This window comes from Staurois parvus, unplaced genomic scaffold (genome assembly GCF_062004578.1).
Source record: "Staurois parvus isolate SC_StPar_1 unplaced genomic scaffold, SC_StPar_1.0 ptg000226l, whole genome shotgun sequence".
In the NCBI taxonomy this organism is placed as follows: Eukaryota; Metazoa; Chordata; class Amphibia; order Anura; family Ranidae; genus Staurois; species Staurois parvus.
The window spans coordinates 4,938,903-4,956,084 of NW_028318022.1; the positions used below are offsets into that span (position 1 = coordinate 4,938,903).

Below are 17,182 nucleotides of genomic sequence, written 5' to 3' on the forward strand. Positions count from 1 at the left end.
CTGCATACATTTCTATATTCATATAAGCTACATCTACAACATTATACATTTGGGGAGCATTCCTTCACTAGGCACAACGTTTTCAAGGTTTCCTGCAATTGAGATATTTTGGCCTCTGAGTTCAAGTCTGTTTTTGTGTGCTTGTTCTAGAATCAATTTTTTGAAAATGGTATCTGGGATTTGTTAAATTTTTATTTTGGAGCCATGTTTGACAATAGAAACCTATAATCACAGTGTCCCAAAAAGTGGAAAGTGGGTGATCCTAAGATATGTTACATTCAAAGTATGATTTCAACGATCATTCTAAGTCAAGGGGAGTAGGAGAAGAGGAGAAATGTAGGTTGGAGAAGGTGGAGTGAGGTTGTACAGTAAATGGGGAAGTGAAGAAGAGAAATAATAAGCAAGCAAGAGGAAGGAGTGAGAAAGAGGACTTGTGCCTATGTCTGGCTCACCCACATGGGATGGGGAAGGGAGGGGAAGTGGAGTAGGTAACACCATAGGTTTCCCAAGTAGCATGGAGAATGAAAGGGAGGATGAGGATAGGGGAAGGAGGTGGTTGTGGTTTTGCTCCAATGTGGTCCTAAGGATAGGGAGGGACTATATGCAGAAAAAAGGAAATAATAATGAGAGGAGAACTATGTGGTAAACCTAAGTTCAATGTCCTCTGGGCTGTACCAGACAGGTACTGGGGACAAAATTTTGGATATTTTGGAGAGGAGTTTGAACTGCGCAATATGAGTAAGACTTGTGTGTAAGGATTGCAATTCATATATATAGCTTTTATGTTAGGACAGAGTAGGTGAAAGTCTGAAGGTAATATAAGGACTCTAAGTAGTGAGGCCAGAGTGTAGCATTAGGGTAATTTGTAACAGCAGCGAAAAAGCAGGGGTTGCAGGGCAGTGTTGGAAGGATAAATGTTTGTGGATCAAGGAAAACAGTCAGCGGGAATACACCCCTGGGGTGTTGGTATTGAACATTGTAGAAGGGGTGAAATATCTAAACTGGGATGAAGCCATTGCCTCTAAAAGATGAGGCATTGGGCCCCTCACAGCAATCCTTTCCTGAAATTTGCTCCCATATCAATTTAACAGCAAAAATCTGAATAATCTGAATCACAGTCCAGTATACTATGGAGCCTGGAATGGGAGATTGAGAGTCACTGAAGATAGATTAAGGGAATCTGATGGTTTGCAGATCTGAGCCACATGCAGAGGAGTGTAGGTTAAAAGGATAACATATTTGTGTAAGTCAGCTTTCAATGCTTCTGGCACGCTTCTCAGTTCCTTATCTTGTTTGGGGCATGCTGTGGTTAAAATGCGAGTCGGGTATAAGTGCTTGTAGTTAGCGATTACAGTGCTATGGAACCCAAGAGCATTGAAGTTGTGCTCCTTACTTGGCCGTGCCCTCTTTGTTTTTATTTTATGTTGATAGGGCCTTTTTTTCTGCAAAGGTTCCCTCTAAAAAGTGATCTTTTTTTGTTTCAGGGGTAGTATTTGGGGTTTTTCATTTTTGTTATGTTTGAATTTTTTATGTTGACAGGACTGTGCCCTTATTAGATAGTGGTGTTGAAAGTGAAGCAATAACTTGTTACTTATTGCCTGTTCTTGGAGCTGGAAATTGTTTGTAGCAATCTACTGCATCATTTGAAAGAAATTAAAACAAAGTGTGCCTAAACCACCGCTGGCCAGATTGACACTGCTATATCCCCAGCATTATCCTAATTATTGTAGTAGACCCCATTTTGCTCTTTGCCTCTAATAAATTTGGGGCTAGCTTAAAAAACATCCTACATCTGACCAATTTCATGCTACTGTATCATCTGCTGTTTCTTAATTCTTGCTGTATATTTGTCTCTGGTACATTTGGGCCTGTTATCCCTGATTACAATTGACCTGCAACTGACCAATTTTACACTGCTGTATCCTCTGGAGGATCTTCTCTTATTTCTTGCACTAAACCCCAAGCCTGTGCTCTTTACCCTTACTATTTAAAGTTGTTGGCTAATTTTACAATGCAGTGTCATCTTTTGTCTCTTAACTCTTGTAGAAAAACACGTGTCTCTACTCATTTTTGTTTAGTACACTTCGGCCAATGCTTTAAGTGTTTGTAAACCCTAGTGATGAACTTCTCCTATTTGCTACCTTTTTGGTCTGTCTAATATACCATTGGCTTTCTGTTACATTTGTTTGATAAGTAGAAAAAAAAACTGTTGGTTAGAAATTCAGAGTTCTGTGTCCTTTGCTCACTTCCTGTGTTATCTCAAACAGTGGTCTTAGTTCTTGTCTTAGACCAGGGGTCTCCAAACATTTTAAACAAAGGGTCAGTTTCAATTCAGACTTTAGGAGGGCCAGATTGTGGCCATTGGCAGTCAAAAAGGTCCCAACATCTGTGGGAAAAAAAATGCCCCATCCTTGGTGTCAGTGGAAAGAATAGTGCTCTGTCGTTTTTTGTTATTGGAAGGAATTGTGCCCCATGATTGGTGTCAATGGGGGGAATAATGGCCCATTATTGGTGTTTTATTAGAAATTGTGTTCCTTCATTGGTGTCATTGGTGGGAATAATGGCCCATTGTTGGTATCGGTGGATGAAATAGTGCCCCAAGGGCTGGATAAAAGCAAGCAAAGGACTGCATCTGGCCCTGGGGCCATAGTTTGGAGACCACTGTCTTAGACTACGGAATGAATAGCCTGTTATGTTTTTGAGATCTGAATGTGGGTATGGTTGAGTGGGTGTGGACTGACAATACTTAGTCCACAAAGTACTGTGTGTTATTAGCCCACAATAGGGTTTAATAACTAATGGCACTTCTTGCAGACTGACAAGTTTATTTTTCCTGTAAAGGATTAAAACACATGAAATGTGCATGTACTGCAGAAATGTACTGAAGATATTTTTTATGTATAATGTGCCTTGACATACGCTTTAAAAATGTCTTACTGATGGCCAGATTTACACTGCTATATCATCCAAGGTCTCTTAATTCTTAATGAGAACTTAACAGAAACTGGCCAGTAGCAGGACAGTTTTGCATCAGAGAAAACAGACAGCCTCAGCAAACTGCTGAACAGTTTTTATCTGCTGGCCAAAGTGGGTGACTACTATTTGATGAAACAGAATGTGTAATTGCTAAAGCTACCTGAGAAAAGTATTTTTTCAAGCTGAAATGACTAAGACTGAGGTGCAGTTGCTGTATGTAAGCCAAGCTAATTCTAAAAGAAAAAAATATATATATCACTGACAAATCTGCACTGCTCATGTAAGAGGTCACTGAGACTGAAAACTGTTCCGTAACACCACATACAGATTTTAGGCATCAACCAAACATGCTATTGTGTATTCTCCCTTGTTGCTCTCAAAGCTGCTTGAAAAGACCTTCTCCCCACTAAACAGTATATCTTTAAAATATTTTTTTTTGCATTGATATATGCCCCAATGGCAGGGCCCAATGTCCTATGCCTATTTTGAGAGTAGTTTTCCTATTAGCCCCAGAAATAACTAGACTTTAACTTTGGTTTGCCAAAGTTAGAGCAGGACTCACCAAACCTTATGTAAGCAAGCAGATTTGCCTGTCACTAGAAGGGACTCCCATTATTGGTTAGAGGGGAATGTAAGGAATCCCTAACAGATGGGGCATCTACTGATAGCGTTCACATGTACGATGTATGATAAGACAATAGATTCTAAAGCCAAGTAATATTTGATCAGAAATATTTCAAGATTTCAAGCTAGATTACATTTGTTGATAGACAACAGTTCCTATGGCCACATCAGTCAACATAAGCAGCGACAACATCTATTGTTTTCCGTGTGACCCTAGGGCTCATTTTAAAGCAGAACTTTACCCAAAAGGGAAAGTTCTGCTTGTTTGCCTCATCATCTAGGTAATCCGAGTGGGATTGCAACCCCCCCTCTCCCTCAGCCTTCTGGGATACATCACAGGTCCCAGAAGACTGCAGGACAATTCACAAAGCAAAGTGTGGCTCACACATAAGCAGTGGCAAGCCAGCTATGAAGCCACAAGACTTCATAGGTATTTTCCCTTACTTAAGATGCCAGTGCCTGGATTGGATGCCCATTGAAGAATCAGCTCGGGTGAGGATAGCGCTGGATCGCTGGATAGGTAAGTGTCCTTATATTAAAAGTCAGCAGCTACAGTATTTGTAGTTGCTGAATTTTAACTTTATGAGGGAGACTGGAGCTGGCAATAAATATATATGCCATTGCTCGTAGTCACGTTTGCACTTAAAATCCAGACCACCTTTATGGGACAAGCTCATTGCTGGGGTTCTTTCGATAAGTGATTCTCTCTCTAAGTAATTCTTTATACAAGGGATGCACTTCACGCTCTACACTTCAGCGATTGCACATAGTGAAAGAGAAACTACAATACAAAACACCAAACAGGATGCAGGTGACCTTATTTCTCCATTTAGTTCTGCTTCCACTCTGTAGCAGGCTCTCTCTACCACTCCTTCTGACAGTTGCGTTGTCTCTCCGTAAACTCTCTCTCCTTCACCCCTCTTCTCCACCCCACAGCTTACTGTATATATGAGCCTCACTTATGTCCTTTCCTTATTACTGCACTCACCAACTCCTGCTAATTCAACACCCACGTGCTAATAAAACCTCCAGGATTCTGGGGCATATCGCTTCATATAAATAACACTTACATATTACCTCCCTCACCCTTCTGTGTCTCATAGGCTCAGGAGATATATCCCCAAACCCTGAGCTTCCATCATTTAAAGCAGAACTTCACCCAAAAGGCTTGCTTGCATCCTACCCCCATCCACTGCTAGATTTGGCACTTTTGGGGGGGAGCAAGTACCTGGTTTTCATGGGTACCCACTCCTACTTCCAGTCAGAAGTAGCACAATGAACTTAGTCGGACGTTTGCCCCCCTCCCAAAACTTTCTGGGACACATCACAAGTAGCAGAAGATTGGGGGACCATTCACAAAATGCATCACGCTTAATGCATGCACAGTAGGAAACCGACTGTGAAGCCGCAAGGCTTCACTGCCAGTTTCCCTTATTTAAGATGCCGGTGTCTACACCCAAAACCAGACATCGCTGGTTTCCTGGACAGGTAAGTGTCCTTATATCCTTATGTCCTGCTTTCTCTCTTCTGAAATTCTCACAATCATTCTCGTGACTTCAACATCCCTGGCAATACTAATATTCCTGACCTTGTTTTCTCCTGCCTAAGCACTCCATGCAACCTCTCCAACAATCCTTATCCTCTCTCTGATCACCAACTTATTAGTTTCACTCTCTCCTTGTCTTCCATCTCCTCTCCCTCCAACAGTTACCTGTAGAAACCTTTGCCTTTTTTTCACTACTCTGCTACTGACAATATCTCACCCCTGTCCTGCCCCAACCTAGCCATTTCTGTTTAAAGCAGTTAACTGTCATTCATCCTAGACATGCTCGCCTTTCTCACTACACATAGAATCAGGCCTGACCCTTCCAACCTTGGGAAACAGATGACACCAGAAATCTCAAAAAATGTAGCCACACTCTTGAGCACCTGCGGCATAAGGCTAAGTCTCAGAAAGACTTCAAGCAATATAAAACTGTCCTCCAAAAATACAATTCCTACTTCCTCACTGCCAAGTAGACCAATTTTATCACTCTCATTAACACCTTCTCATCCAGTCTCCATCAACTCTTCTCTACCTTCAACTCTCTACTTCGTTCTCCACTGCCTCCAACCACTAACGCACTCACTGCCCAAGAGATCACCAATCACTTCAAAAATAAAATTGATACAATTTGTTTTTGATGAACTTTTTTCTAATGCCCACCTAACCACCTGCCCCTGGACCCTGTTCCCTCACAGATGCTATGGTCAACCTCTGACTCTATCACATTAAGATCTCTAACTCACATCTTCAATCTCTTCTTCTATTCTGGCATTTTCCCCAATTCCCCTAAACATGCACTAATCACCCCCATACTTAAAAGCCCTCTCTGGACCCCACCAATCTTAACAACCATGCCCCATCTCCTTGCTCCCCTTTTCCTGCAACCTCCTTGAAACTCTGGCCTACAACCTGATTCCCTTCAATCTGGATTTTGCCCTCAACAATCCACAGAATCTGCTCTCCTAAAACTCAAATGGTCTACTAACGACTAAGACCATCAGACACTATTCTGTACTCCTGGATCTCTCTGCTGCCTTCGACACAGTTGACCACCCCCTCCTCCTCCTCAGAAAAGCTCTACTCATTTGGTCTCTATGACTGAACTCTTCACTGTTCGTCATCTGATCTATTGCCCCTTCAACATCAATTGCAATTCTGCTTCCTCCTCTCCTTTCTCTGTCAGGGGCCCCAAAGGTTCTGTTCTTGGACCCCACCTATTTTGAATCTACACTTCCTACCTGGATCAGCTAATAGAATCCCATGGCTTCCGATACCATATTTACGCTGATGACACCCAAATCTATCTCTCTACCCCTCAGCTCACTCCATGAGTCTCCACACGCAACACTAATTTACTAAAGACATATCAGACTGGATGTCACACCACTTTCTCAAACTCAATCTATCCAAAACTAAGATCATAATATTTCTTCCACCACATGCCCCCTTCCCTGACTTAACTATCAATCCATTCCTGCATGCCAAGGTGCTAGGTGTAATCCTGGACTCTAAACTATCTTTTCATCCCCATATATAATCAACCCACACAACCTCTCCAAAATACACCACTTCCTAACCAATGACACCACAAAGCTACTAATTCACTCCCTGCTCAACTCTCATCACTTCAACTACTGCAGCTCCCTCCTCATTAGCTTACCTTTACATAGGCTACCCTCTTTTCAGTCCATCATGAATGCTGCTACAAGACTCATCCACCTTACCAGCCATCCAGTGTCTGCTACCCCTTTCTGCCAATCCCTTCACTAGCTTATGCTCACCTAACATATTAAATTCAAATAACCAAAAACAAAGCCATCCACAACTCAGCCCCCAAATATATCACTAACCTGGTCTCAAAATACCAACCAATTGTTCTCTTCATTCCTCCCAAGACCTCCTGCTCACTAGTTCCCTTGTCATGCCTCCTATTCTTGCCTCCAGGACTTCTCCAGAGCCTCTCCCATGCTATGGAACTCCCTGCCCCAATCTGTCCAACTATCTCCTACTCTATCTACTTTTAGATGATCACTGAGAACCCTTCTCTTTTGGCCTATTCTACCCCCACCTAACAACTGTACTTTTAATTTCTTTCGTTTTTTTTTATTCCATCAGCTCATCCCCCACAGGTATTACATTTTGTATCCCTTGATCCTCCCTCTTAGATTGTAACCTCTAATTAGCAGGGCCCACTGATTGCTACTGTATTGAATTGTATTGTAATTGTATTGTCTGCCCTTTTGTTGTAAAGCACTGCGTAAAGTGATGGTGCTATATAAAACCTGAATAATAATAATAAAATCTTCTTTTTATTAATACAGTTTGATTATTGTTTTAATAAATGTTGTTCCGTAAACATAACTTATTAATACTGATTCTGATTAGGTATACAGAGCTACAGTTTAGTGCAAAATTGTTAGAATACAAATATTAAAAGTACCATTGGTGACTTATTTTTAAAGGTGCATGTCCTGTGGCTGTCATCCGTCTTACTTTACTGTTTCATTGGTCATTAACCAAGAACAAATATGTATATATTAGGTATCTGGTTAATAGGTTATTTCTATGTGAACTTTCATGTTGATTTTCAGCAGCTTAAGTTGCTTCATTTGCTATGATGACATGCAAGTTACAGTGTCCATAGCAGCCAATTAGATTTCTGTTTACTTATGTCAAAGAAAAATAAATTTAGTCAGACATTAGGACACTTTGGTGCTTGTTCAACGTGGTAAGGAGCAATGTTTATAGACACCATACCTCTGGTACCAAGACACTTTCATCTCTTCTGAGAAGTATTTCATGAAACAATGGAATCTAATTCCTTCTGGTGTGCAGTGGATTTTCAGCTCAGAAGCAGATGATCCTAAAAAAAGGAATAAAAACACTACATGATATCATGTCCTTTTATTCTTGCTTAGAAATGTTGTTTGGGAAGGCAGAAAAGCACAGTAGTTCTCTGTCAGGTTTAGCAAGAAAAGCTATTTTCAACATCTTACAGATGTATCTTTTGTAAGTTTCAGTTATATTTGAAATAGTTTGAATAACTGACTTTGATGCATTTTAGGATAGTCCTCCTTCAAGGATGCAAACAGCTAGAATAAGACATTATAGAACTCAGGTATTTCACTGTATTATTCTTACAAAGCAACCTCGTTTTTACTTTGCCTTCTTAACAATGATCAAATACAACATGCCTTGGTGTGTTTTTTTCTCCATACAATGATAAACACTCAGTAATTTCAGTAATTATCTTTATAATAGACTATTCACTTTATCTTCTGAGAGCCATAACATGATATTTCAATGTGTCTGTATCTCCTAGCATTAGGAGTTTATTAACATTATATATCACTATAGAATAAAGGGATACAGTTTAATTGGGTTTAGGCAATGTAAATCACTTCTGCTACTTCACACTCTTTGTGTTAACTTAATGGTCATTCTGTGTTTTTCGTTACTTTAAATATGGTTAGGAATGACAGTATAATACAGATTTGCCAACATTCAGGCCATACATACTGTATGTTTTGGCATATGTATATTGGAAATATGTACCATGCGGTTTCAGCGAAGAAAACAAAGTGTATATAAAATTTTATCTTAGAAACATTGCAGATCCTTATCCATATGGCTGAGGTGTGCAGCTTGTCGGTAGGTTTCCTATATATTATTTTGACTTCAAGAACAATACCAATCTAACGCTTCCATCCTAATGCACAGTATAAAATATTACAGAGTGCTTCTATCATAAAAGAACAGGTGATCACAGAACTGTCAACTGTCCTTTTGCTCACATGTGCTTTCATGTGCACCTGCACTCAGACCATGGACATTATAGTATTCACATATTTGAAGAAAAAAAGCTTTACAACAAGCCATCTTTGGCCTCTCTAGATGTATGTACTATGATGAAATTAATTCATAAAGATTTCTGAAGCTCTCAACAAAGATTCAAAAGTCTGGTTTTAGTCAGTTTCTAACAACACCTGATATTCTTTACATTGGAAGGTTGACAGGCTGCCAAGATCCTGCTGACATAGAAAGTAAAATGGAAAGAAGCTGTGATTTCAGTTCCATTGTTGTGAAATTTAAAGATTAATTTCTGCACAATGCCTATAGCTACATAGTGAATGAGGGTCTATTTTAAAGTATTTTCACTGCTTCAGAATATATAAATGCTTTAATGAGCATGGCCTGGGCACATGTCCACTTATTACAGCTATCAATAGACCTGTATGCATTGACCATTAAGACTAGTGATAAGGAGATCAGTTTACTCAAACTTGGATGCACAGCAATTCAGATTGGAGATTCATCACTCAGTTAAAGTGATATTAAAGGAAGATTTAAAAAAAAATAACAAACATTTCATACTTACCTGATCTGTGCAGTGTTGCACAGAGCAGCCCCTATCCTTCTCTTCTTGGGTCCCCCACCGGCACTCCTGGCCCCTCCCTCCTGATGAGTGCCCCCATTGCAAGCTGCTTGCAATGGGGGCACATGAGCAAGCATGCTCCCGAGTCACTGCTCTGTATGTCTATTCACATCCGGCACTCAGCTCGACCCCAGCCCTACTCTCTCCTCATTGGCACATTGGCTGTAATTGACAGTTGGCTCCCGCTGCTGTCTCAGCTAATAGAGAGAATAGAGAGCTGCTGCTCTTGTGCACATCACTGGATCAAGATGGGGCCCAAGTAAGTATTAGGAGGGGCTGGGGGGCTGCTGTGCACAGAATGTTTTTAACCCTTATGCATAGAATGCATGAAAGGAAAAAAAACCTTGAGCCATTACAAACACTTAACTGGCAAATGGCTCATTTGGACCACTTCATGTGTGGTAACTGTCTATGCGGTACCCACATGCCATAACACATACTTGATTTCAATAAAACAGGTAGATCCTTGTAGGGTGATTGTTTCTACTGCTCCAAATCAGTGACAGGGAGTCTGATATTCTGTCATGCCCAAATAAAATATGAGCCATAGCTAAACCATTCACCACACTAACTCAATGCTTATCCTAACAGTGTTTTTCCATCTCATCAGGCAGGACTATGCAATTAATCTTGAGAAATATTTTTTTTCTTTTAGTATATCTTAGAACTCTATTTTCAATTATCTATAGTCTATCTTCAGTAATTCATTCTTAAGTAAAGTAGCAACATTTAATATGTGGCCAGGTAGAATCAGAAGGGACTAATTTATGAAAAGTGGTGTAAAGAAAATAGAAACAAAAAGTGTAGCTGCCCCTAATGAGCCATAAGGTGTCATCTTTCAAACGAAAATAGAAATCCTATTGGAAGTTGTTGATATATCTTTATTCCAATTTCTTGCTATTTATGGCTGAGATTGTTCCTACATTTCTCTATAACGTATTTTTGAAGCACTCAGCATCTCAATAGACTATTTTGTTGACAATTTACGTGTGCTTACTCTGTCTTCCCAGTCTGCACATGTGTATATCTCCTTGAAAAACTGAACATAAAAATACACATTAGTCAGCAAGTCTTTCATAATACAGATGCACTAAGGAGCATTAGCATATTCATTTTTAGACCCAGTAAAAGAAAATTTAAAATGAGGTAAAACACTTTAAAATTCATTTTGAGCAACAGCTTTGCAATTACTCAGGGGAGGCTGAGAATGGAAGGAAGAAAATTAAAAAGATAAGATACAGTTTATATTCAAGTGTCTACGGAACCGGTATTGCAATAAAGGTTTGTCTTCTACAATTGCTAACAGACTGAAGGGTATTAAGGCTTTTTAAAATCTATTATGCAATATCAAAGTCAAATGTGGATCATGACTTACAAAATGTCATATGTTGCACAATATACAACACAGAATACAAATCCAGAGATGGCAGCACCAGCTGTCTCTTCAATTCTAACTGAGAATAACCAAATATATGTAGTCATTTTGAAACAGTTGATTCACTTTATTTGTGTTCCTATTGCTATAACACTGAACAAACAGGCATCCAATTAGCTAAGGCTACTTATCATGTGAATATTCTATAGCTTTGTAAATAAATATAATAAGTGCGCATCCAGAAAATAATTATTAAATAAACTGAAGTCTGTAATAATAATGACACCAAACAGTCCAGTAAATGTGAATATCGTCCATGTGGTGTAAAAGATCAAGAAAAAAGTTCAAATAAAGTGGAGCTTTCAACACTTCACCCGTTAAGTGGAAACCTAGTGAAAGAATGATCAAAACACCTTGTGTCCTCCACCACAGGAATCAAAGGGCTCTTACCAAATATAAATGACCCCTATCACAGAGATAAAAAAATGCTGATCTCAAGCATCCAGGTATCCACCAATGATCACAGTGTACTGCCTGTATTCATTGTACTTTTGCCTGCCTGGCGGGCATAAAGATGTGACCGTTATGGCCCTTCTCAATGTGTTTTGCCATCAATCAGCATCCTCAGTGGAAACGGGAGCATAATGTGTGATGTCCAATACAGTTTATATAGGCTCCCGCTGTCACTACTGTACAGGTGTGGGCAGGAAGATTGTTACAAATCAATTATGCCCATTACAAAATGGCGATGGTCAGAGACCAAAAGCAAGAGGACAAACACAGACAAAACATGGGAAAAATTATATAGGCAGCCCATGACAAAAAAAACAACCACAAGAGGTCCAACAATGACCATATCACAGGTAATACAAGAAAAATCCTGTCTGAATAGGAAAAAGCAAAATGCCCCAACTAGTGCATGAATTTGAGAAGAAAATTCATAAATAAAATATACTGAACTTCTCTAAAAATATTATAAAACTACTAAAAAAGCCTGCTGTAGTGGTGAGTGAGAGACAAATAAATAGGAGGCAAAAATTACAAACATAAAAAAAAAAACAAAAAAAAAACTATTATTAATAAAATTACTGAGGTCCTATTCAATGTTCAGTCTATAAGGACTGTAGGCTTTTAACTGAAAAATCGACCTAGTTTCAAGCCTAGAGATCCCCCTCACAAAATGACTGCCCTCCAATGTGGAGAGAAGCAGTCTATGCTGATTAACTTCAAAGAGGAAGGATCCCTATCATGGCACAGGCTTCGATAAGCTCTGCCACTTGAAGCCCTTATGAATATTGGATATGTGCTCATTAATCCTAGTCCACAATGCCTATGTGGCCCTCCCAACATATTGAATACCACACGGGCACTGGAGAAGATAAACAATTCCCCTAATGAAACAGAAACACTTGTATGTGCTCTTTTTATGGCCTTGTGAATGAAGCCTAAAAGTAAAAAAAAATTCAGGAATCTTGATTGCGAAACTGTGGAATTTACTGAACTTGTATGAATTTCAATGTTTCCATTTTTTGATAGCAAATTATGTGATCATTCACAGAGTCCAGAGTTTGATTGGTCAAAATGATAGCATAATTATTGTTGTCAAGATGAGCACATTGATGCGGTATCACTGGAGAGTTCAGTATCTAATTTCAGTATCCCCTTTCAGATTGCTGAGGGACAGTTAAAGCCTCTAAAATATATCAATTGTTTTGTATAGAGGCGTTAGGCTCCTCATTAAAGTGGCACATGTAGTGCAGTGTTTACAATTTAAAGATTTTTCCAAGCAAAAAGGTTAACACGAAAAATACATTTATAGGATTTATTGTCTTTAGCTCATAACAGTAATGGGTAATTCAGTTTGATAACCAGATGAATTAGTGAACTGGAAATCTTTCTATACAACTGAATTTATACATACAGATTTGTCCATGTGTAGGGAATCAAACAGTAATACTTCTTGACTGCTTGGATTTCTAAATGGCATATTTATCCGCAGGAAGACAAATATACACGGAAATATTTAATAGAATCCGAACACTTGGAATCATGAATTTTCCTGTTTTGATCATTTTTACTAATTAACTTCATTAAAAAAAGCCAAGGGATTCGTGAGGCCTAGGACCTTCTGTGCTTAGAGAGGCTGCTTGTTATAAGAGGAATTGCAATAAATACCTAACTATTTCCTCTTAGCACATCTGACTTAAAAAACATTGTTCAGCTCTTGGCTCTCAGAATTATGTGAATGAGCTGAGGACCCTAAGAAATTAAATTGCCCTTTTTCATGAGCAAAACATAAAGGCTTAGCTCTTCCTTGAAAAATTGATTTAAAGTGAACCTTAACTCAGAGAGTGAAAATATGTTAAAGAGAATATATATAAATGTCAGTTGGGGTTAAAATTACTGTAAGAAATCTACCTATTGTCTTTATTTCCTCCTGAAAAATAGCAGTACACATCCTGTTCTAAGGCATTCCTGTGCTTCCAAACTCAATGTTTTAAATCTGAACTGTAAAAGGTGCTGCTACCTCTGGCTGCTAGCCCTACAAGATTTGGAGTGATACTTGGCTCTGTCACTACTATGTTGCTTGCTGAGAAGAAACCCGTACATGAATGCCTGCACTGCATGTACAGTATCTCCCATTTATGCTTCATCCATTCTGTGAACCTATATCTCCCAAACCTCTCCTGCTGTTTCTTGAATGTTTCACAGTTATCTGCTTTACCAGTTATCAGCTCCGTATTCATCAGGGGGCAGACTTTACTAAGGTGGTCACCCCTACACGGAAACACAGTAAAGAACAAGGCATGGTAAGCCAGTATCAGCTGTAGAAATCCTATAAGCATTATTGGTGACCAGTAATTTGCCCTATGTTTGCCATTTTTGGACTGGTGTTTAACATCAGGTCCTTTTTAACTGCGACTAATAGACAACAGGCCACTTAGTAAACATATGAAAAACCTTTGTCTAGTGCCATAAGTGCCCCTTATTTACACACGATTACATATAAAGAAATGATTTATCTATTTCTATTCTCAAACATATTCACTGAGCTATCATTGCATGGCCCCTTATCCATCCACCGATGACCCCTAAAATGTACTGCTCTGCAACTGACTTTTGATGTCTTATTCTTGAGTGGTTGTTGCTTAATCATATGTAAATGGAATAAGAAAGAAATAATGCCTTACCACTGACTTTGCACATTCCTAGAACAATCTCTTCGTACACTGGGGAGAGAAAAAGCATTTATTAACACAGAAACTCAAAAGAGAAGATAAATACATAAAAGCTAGTACAATAAGATGGAAACACATCTACAGAAGGGCATTTTCCTTTTTAATCAAGTGCATGAAGGCATGATGTGCAATGCAGTCAGACATTATTCATCATCATTCCAATCTTGTGTATAAAATGCCAGATTAGTTATTTGACTTTGTTTACACAGCAGAATTATAATTGCTGTTCTAAAATGTTTAGTCAGGTAAATGTCTATAAAAAATAGAATTCTTGCTGTAGTATATGCTTAGTAAAACATTGCAAATATTGTTGGGATGGAAACTGCATATATAAATGAATTATTTTTATGAGATGTATTGTGATGCATAGTAATGTCAAATACTATACTAGCTTTACCATCTTTAGTTGTATAAATACACCACACATGCCATGTGTGTAAAGATTGCTATCATTTCATGTACACATACAATACATATCATATGTTTATGTATGACAGGGTTAAATGAGCAGGATTGCTAGCAATTATTAACTTGAAATTCCCCTTTACAGGTACTGTCCTGTAAATGGGATTTTTAACAACAAACTGTAGTTTCACAAAAAATTAAATGAATTACAGCAGGTTGAATTCTGTTATCATGCCATGTCATACTATCATCATACTGTACAAGGGTCCATGCACACTGGCCTTAAAAAAAGGCCAGCTCTTTTGGCAGAAAAAAATGCTCACATAGAGCGTTTTTGTACAGGCACTTAGGAGCGTTAAGCAATATTTAGAAATGTTTGGATCTTTTTCTGCCAGAAATCTCTCAAAAACGCAAACCAGAAGGGTTTTTTTTCTGCCTCTAATTGCTGATTGCTAATAGCTCTAAACCTCATCCTGTACTTGGACACATAGTATAACATTAGCTGCTTCTACAGGCAAAATGCTAAACCTTTCTAGAAGCAGTGAATTTTAAGCCGAGTGCATGGATCCTAAAAGTAACAAAGCTATCCTGTTAGATGGCATATGCTATAAAGTAATGAGCTTTTGGGACATACTATGCAAATTATACAGCAGGAAACCATTTATTATTCTTATTAGCAGCACCTAAACATTGCCTGCCTACTACTTGTCAGACCTGTTACATGTGGGCACTTTCTCTTGTCAAACTGCGATGTAGCTACAAAACTAACTCCTGTCTTGTTGTAGCAGTTCACATACAAGGGTTAGACAGAAAAATGGAAACACTACATTATTTGCAGATGTGAAAGTGAAGACATGTTTCACGATGAAAGCGGAAGTGATGTAACATTATTTTGCTTCTGCTGTGTGATGAGACACCTAGCTAACAGGTGGGAAGCTTTACTTTTGTCATTCACTGAATGCGCTGCTAGTAATACAAAGTCATGTCAGAGCTTTCTGAGCTTCAAAAAAGGCAAATTGTTGGTGCCCCCTTAGCAGGTGCCTCTGGAAAATGTCATCTGATAAGCACAAGTGCAGTTGACATGGTCAACTGACCGAAAGAGACAAAAGGACATTGCACAGGATTATGATCCGGAATAAGGAAGCAACTGCTGCAAAAGTGACTGCAGAGCTCAATCTCAGTTAACTGAAAGTTTGCTTTTTTTTAATGTAAACTATGTATAGAATTAAAGTCCATAGACATAAAGATGTTTATTGCACTGCTTACAAGCACCAGCGCCTGCCACGTTTTCTCCTTTAAATCCATACAGTAGCTTATTGTACATTCACTTGTGCTCAAATGTTTGCATACTTTGGCAGAAATTATGAAATGTTGGCATTGATATTGAAAATTAAACTGATCATGCCAAAAAACTGTCTTTTATTTCGGGATAGTGAAACCATTTATTATCACATAGTTGTTTGGCTCCTTTTCAGTCATAATGATAACAGAACTCACCCAAATGGCCCAGATCAAAAGTTTACATACCCTGGAATGTTTGGTCATGGTACAGACACACAAAGGTGATGCATGCAGGTTAAAATGGCAAATAAAGGTTAATTTCCCACATCTGTGGCTTTTTAAATTGCAATTTGTGTCTGTGTATAAATAGTCAATGAGTTTGTTAACTGTCACATAGATGCACTAGGTTGGCTAGATACTGAGCCATGGGGAGAAGAAAATAAGAAAAGAATTGTCAAAAGACCTGCATAACAAGATAATAAAACTTTATAAAGATGGAAAAGGAAATAAAAAGATATCCAATGCCTTGAATATGCCAGTCAGTACTGTTAAAGCACTTATTAAGAAATGGAAAATTCTTGATACCAAGCCAAGTACGGGTAGAGCAAGAAAGATTGTAGCCACAACTGCCAGTAGAATTTTTCAGGATACAAAGAAAAACCCACAAGTAACCTCAGGAGAAATACAGGCTGCTCTGGAAAAAGGAGGTGTGGTTGTTTTGAAGGAGCACAATACAACGATACTTGAACAAAAATGAGCTGTCTGGTTGAGTTGCCAGAAAGAAGCCTTAACTGCACCAATGCCACAAAAATCCCAGTGAGGCATGTCGAGGTGTTGTTGGGCATATTGTGACCAGGCTTTTTTGTGGCATTGGAATAGTAAAGGCTTCTTTCTGGCAACTCAACCATGCAGCTCAGTTCTGTTCAAGTATTATCGTATTGTGCTCCATAAAAACAACCATACCATCTTTTTCCAGAGCAGGCAGCATTTCTCCTGAGATTACCTGTAGGTTGCTCTACCTGTACTTGGCTTGGTATCAAGAGATCCCTGAATTCTCCACTTTTTGATAAGTGATTGAACAGTACTCACTGCACTTTAATTTATTGCTTATACCAGAGGTGGTTGTGATTACCTCTAGTGCTATTAGCTGCTTATTTATCTCCTCAATATTAGCGCTCACTTTGTTACACATTATTAGTACTGACTGCCATATTCAAGTCTTTGGATATCTTTTTATATTCTTTTCCATCTTTATAAAGTTTTATTAGATTGTTGCTCAGGTCTTTTGCCAGTTATTTTCT

General features: G+C 38.7%; 1 protein-coding gene across 2 annotated transcripts in view; it reads right to left on the reverse strand.

Annotated features, from left to right (window-relative positions):
* MYOM2 (myomesin 2) overlaps nucleotides 1-17,182 on the reverse strand; it is a 178,996-nt gene that overhangs the window by 18,573 nt on the left and 143,241 nt on the right. For both annotated transcript variants that reach the window (XM_089679521.1, XM_089679520.1), the window contains 2 exons: nucleotides 14,148-14,186; nucleotides 7,904-8,009 (listed from right to left, as the gene is read on the reverse strand). In XM_089679521.1, the coding sequence (XP_089535647.1) occupies nucleotides 7,904-8,009; nucleotides 14,148-14,186 (145 nt within the window). The remainder of the gene's footprint in view (nucleotides 1-7,903; nucleotides 8,010-14,147; nucleotides 14,187-17,182) is intronic.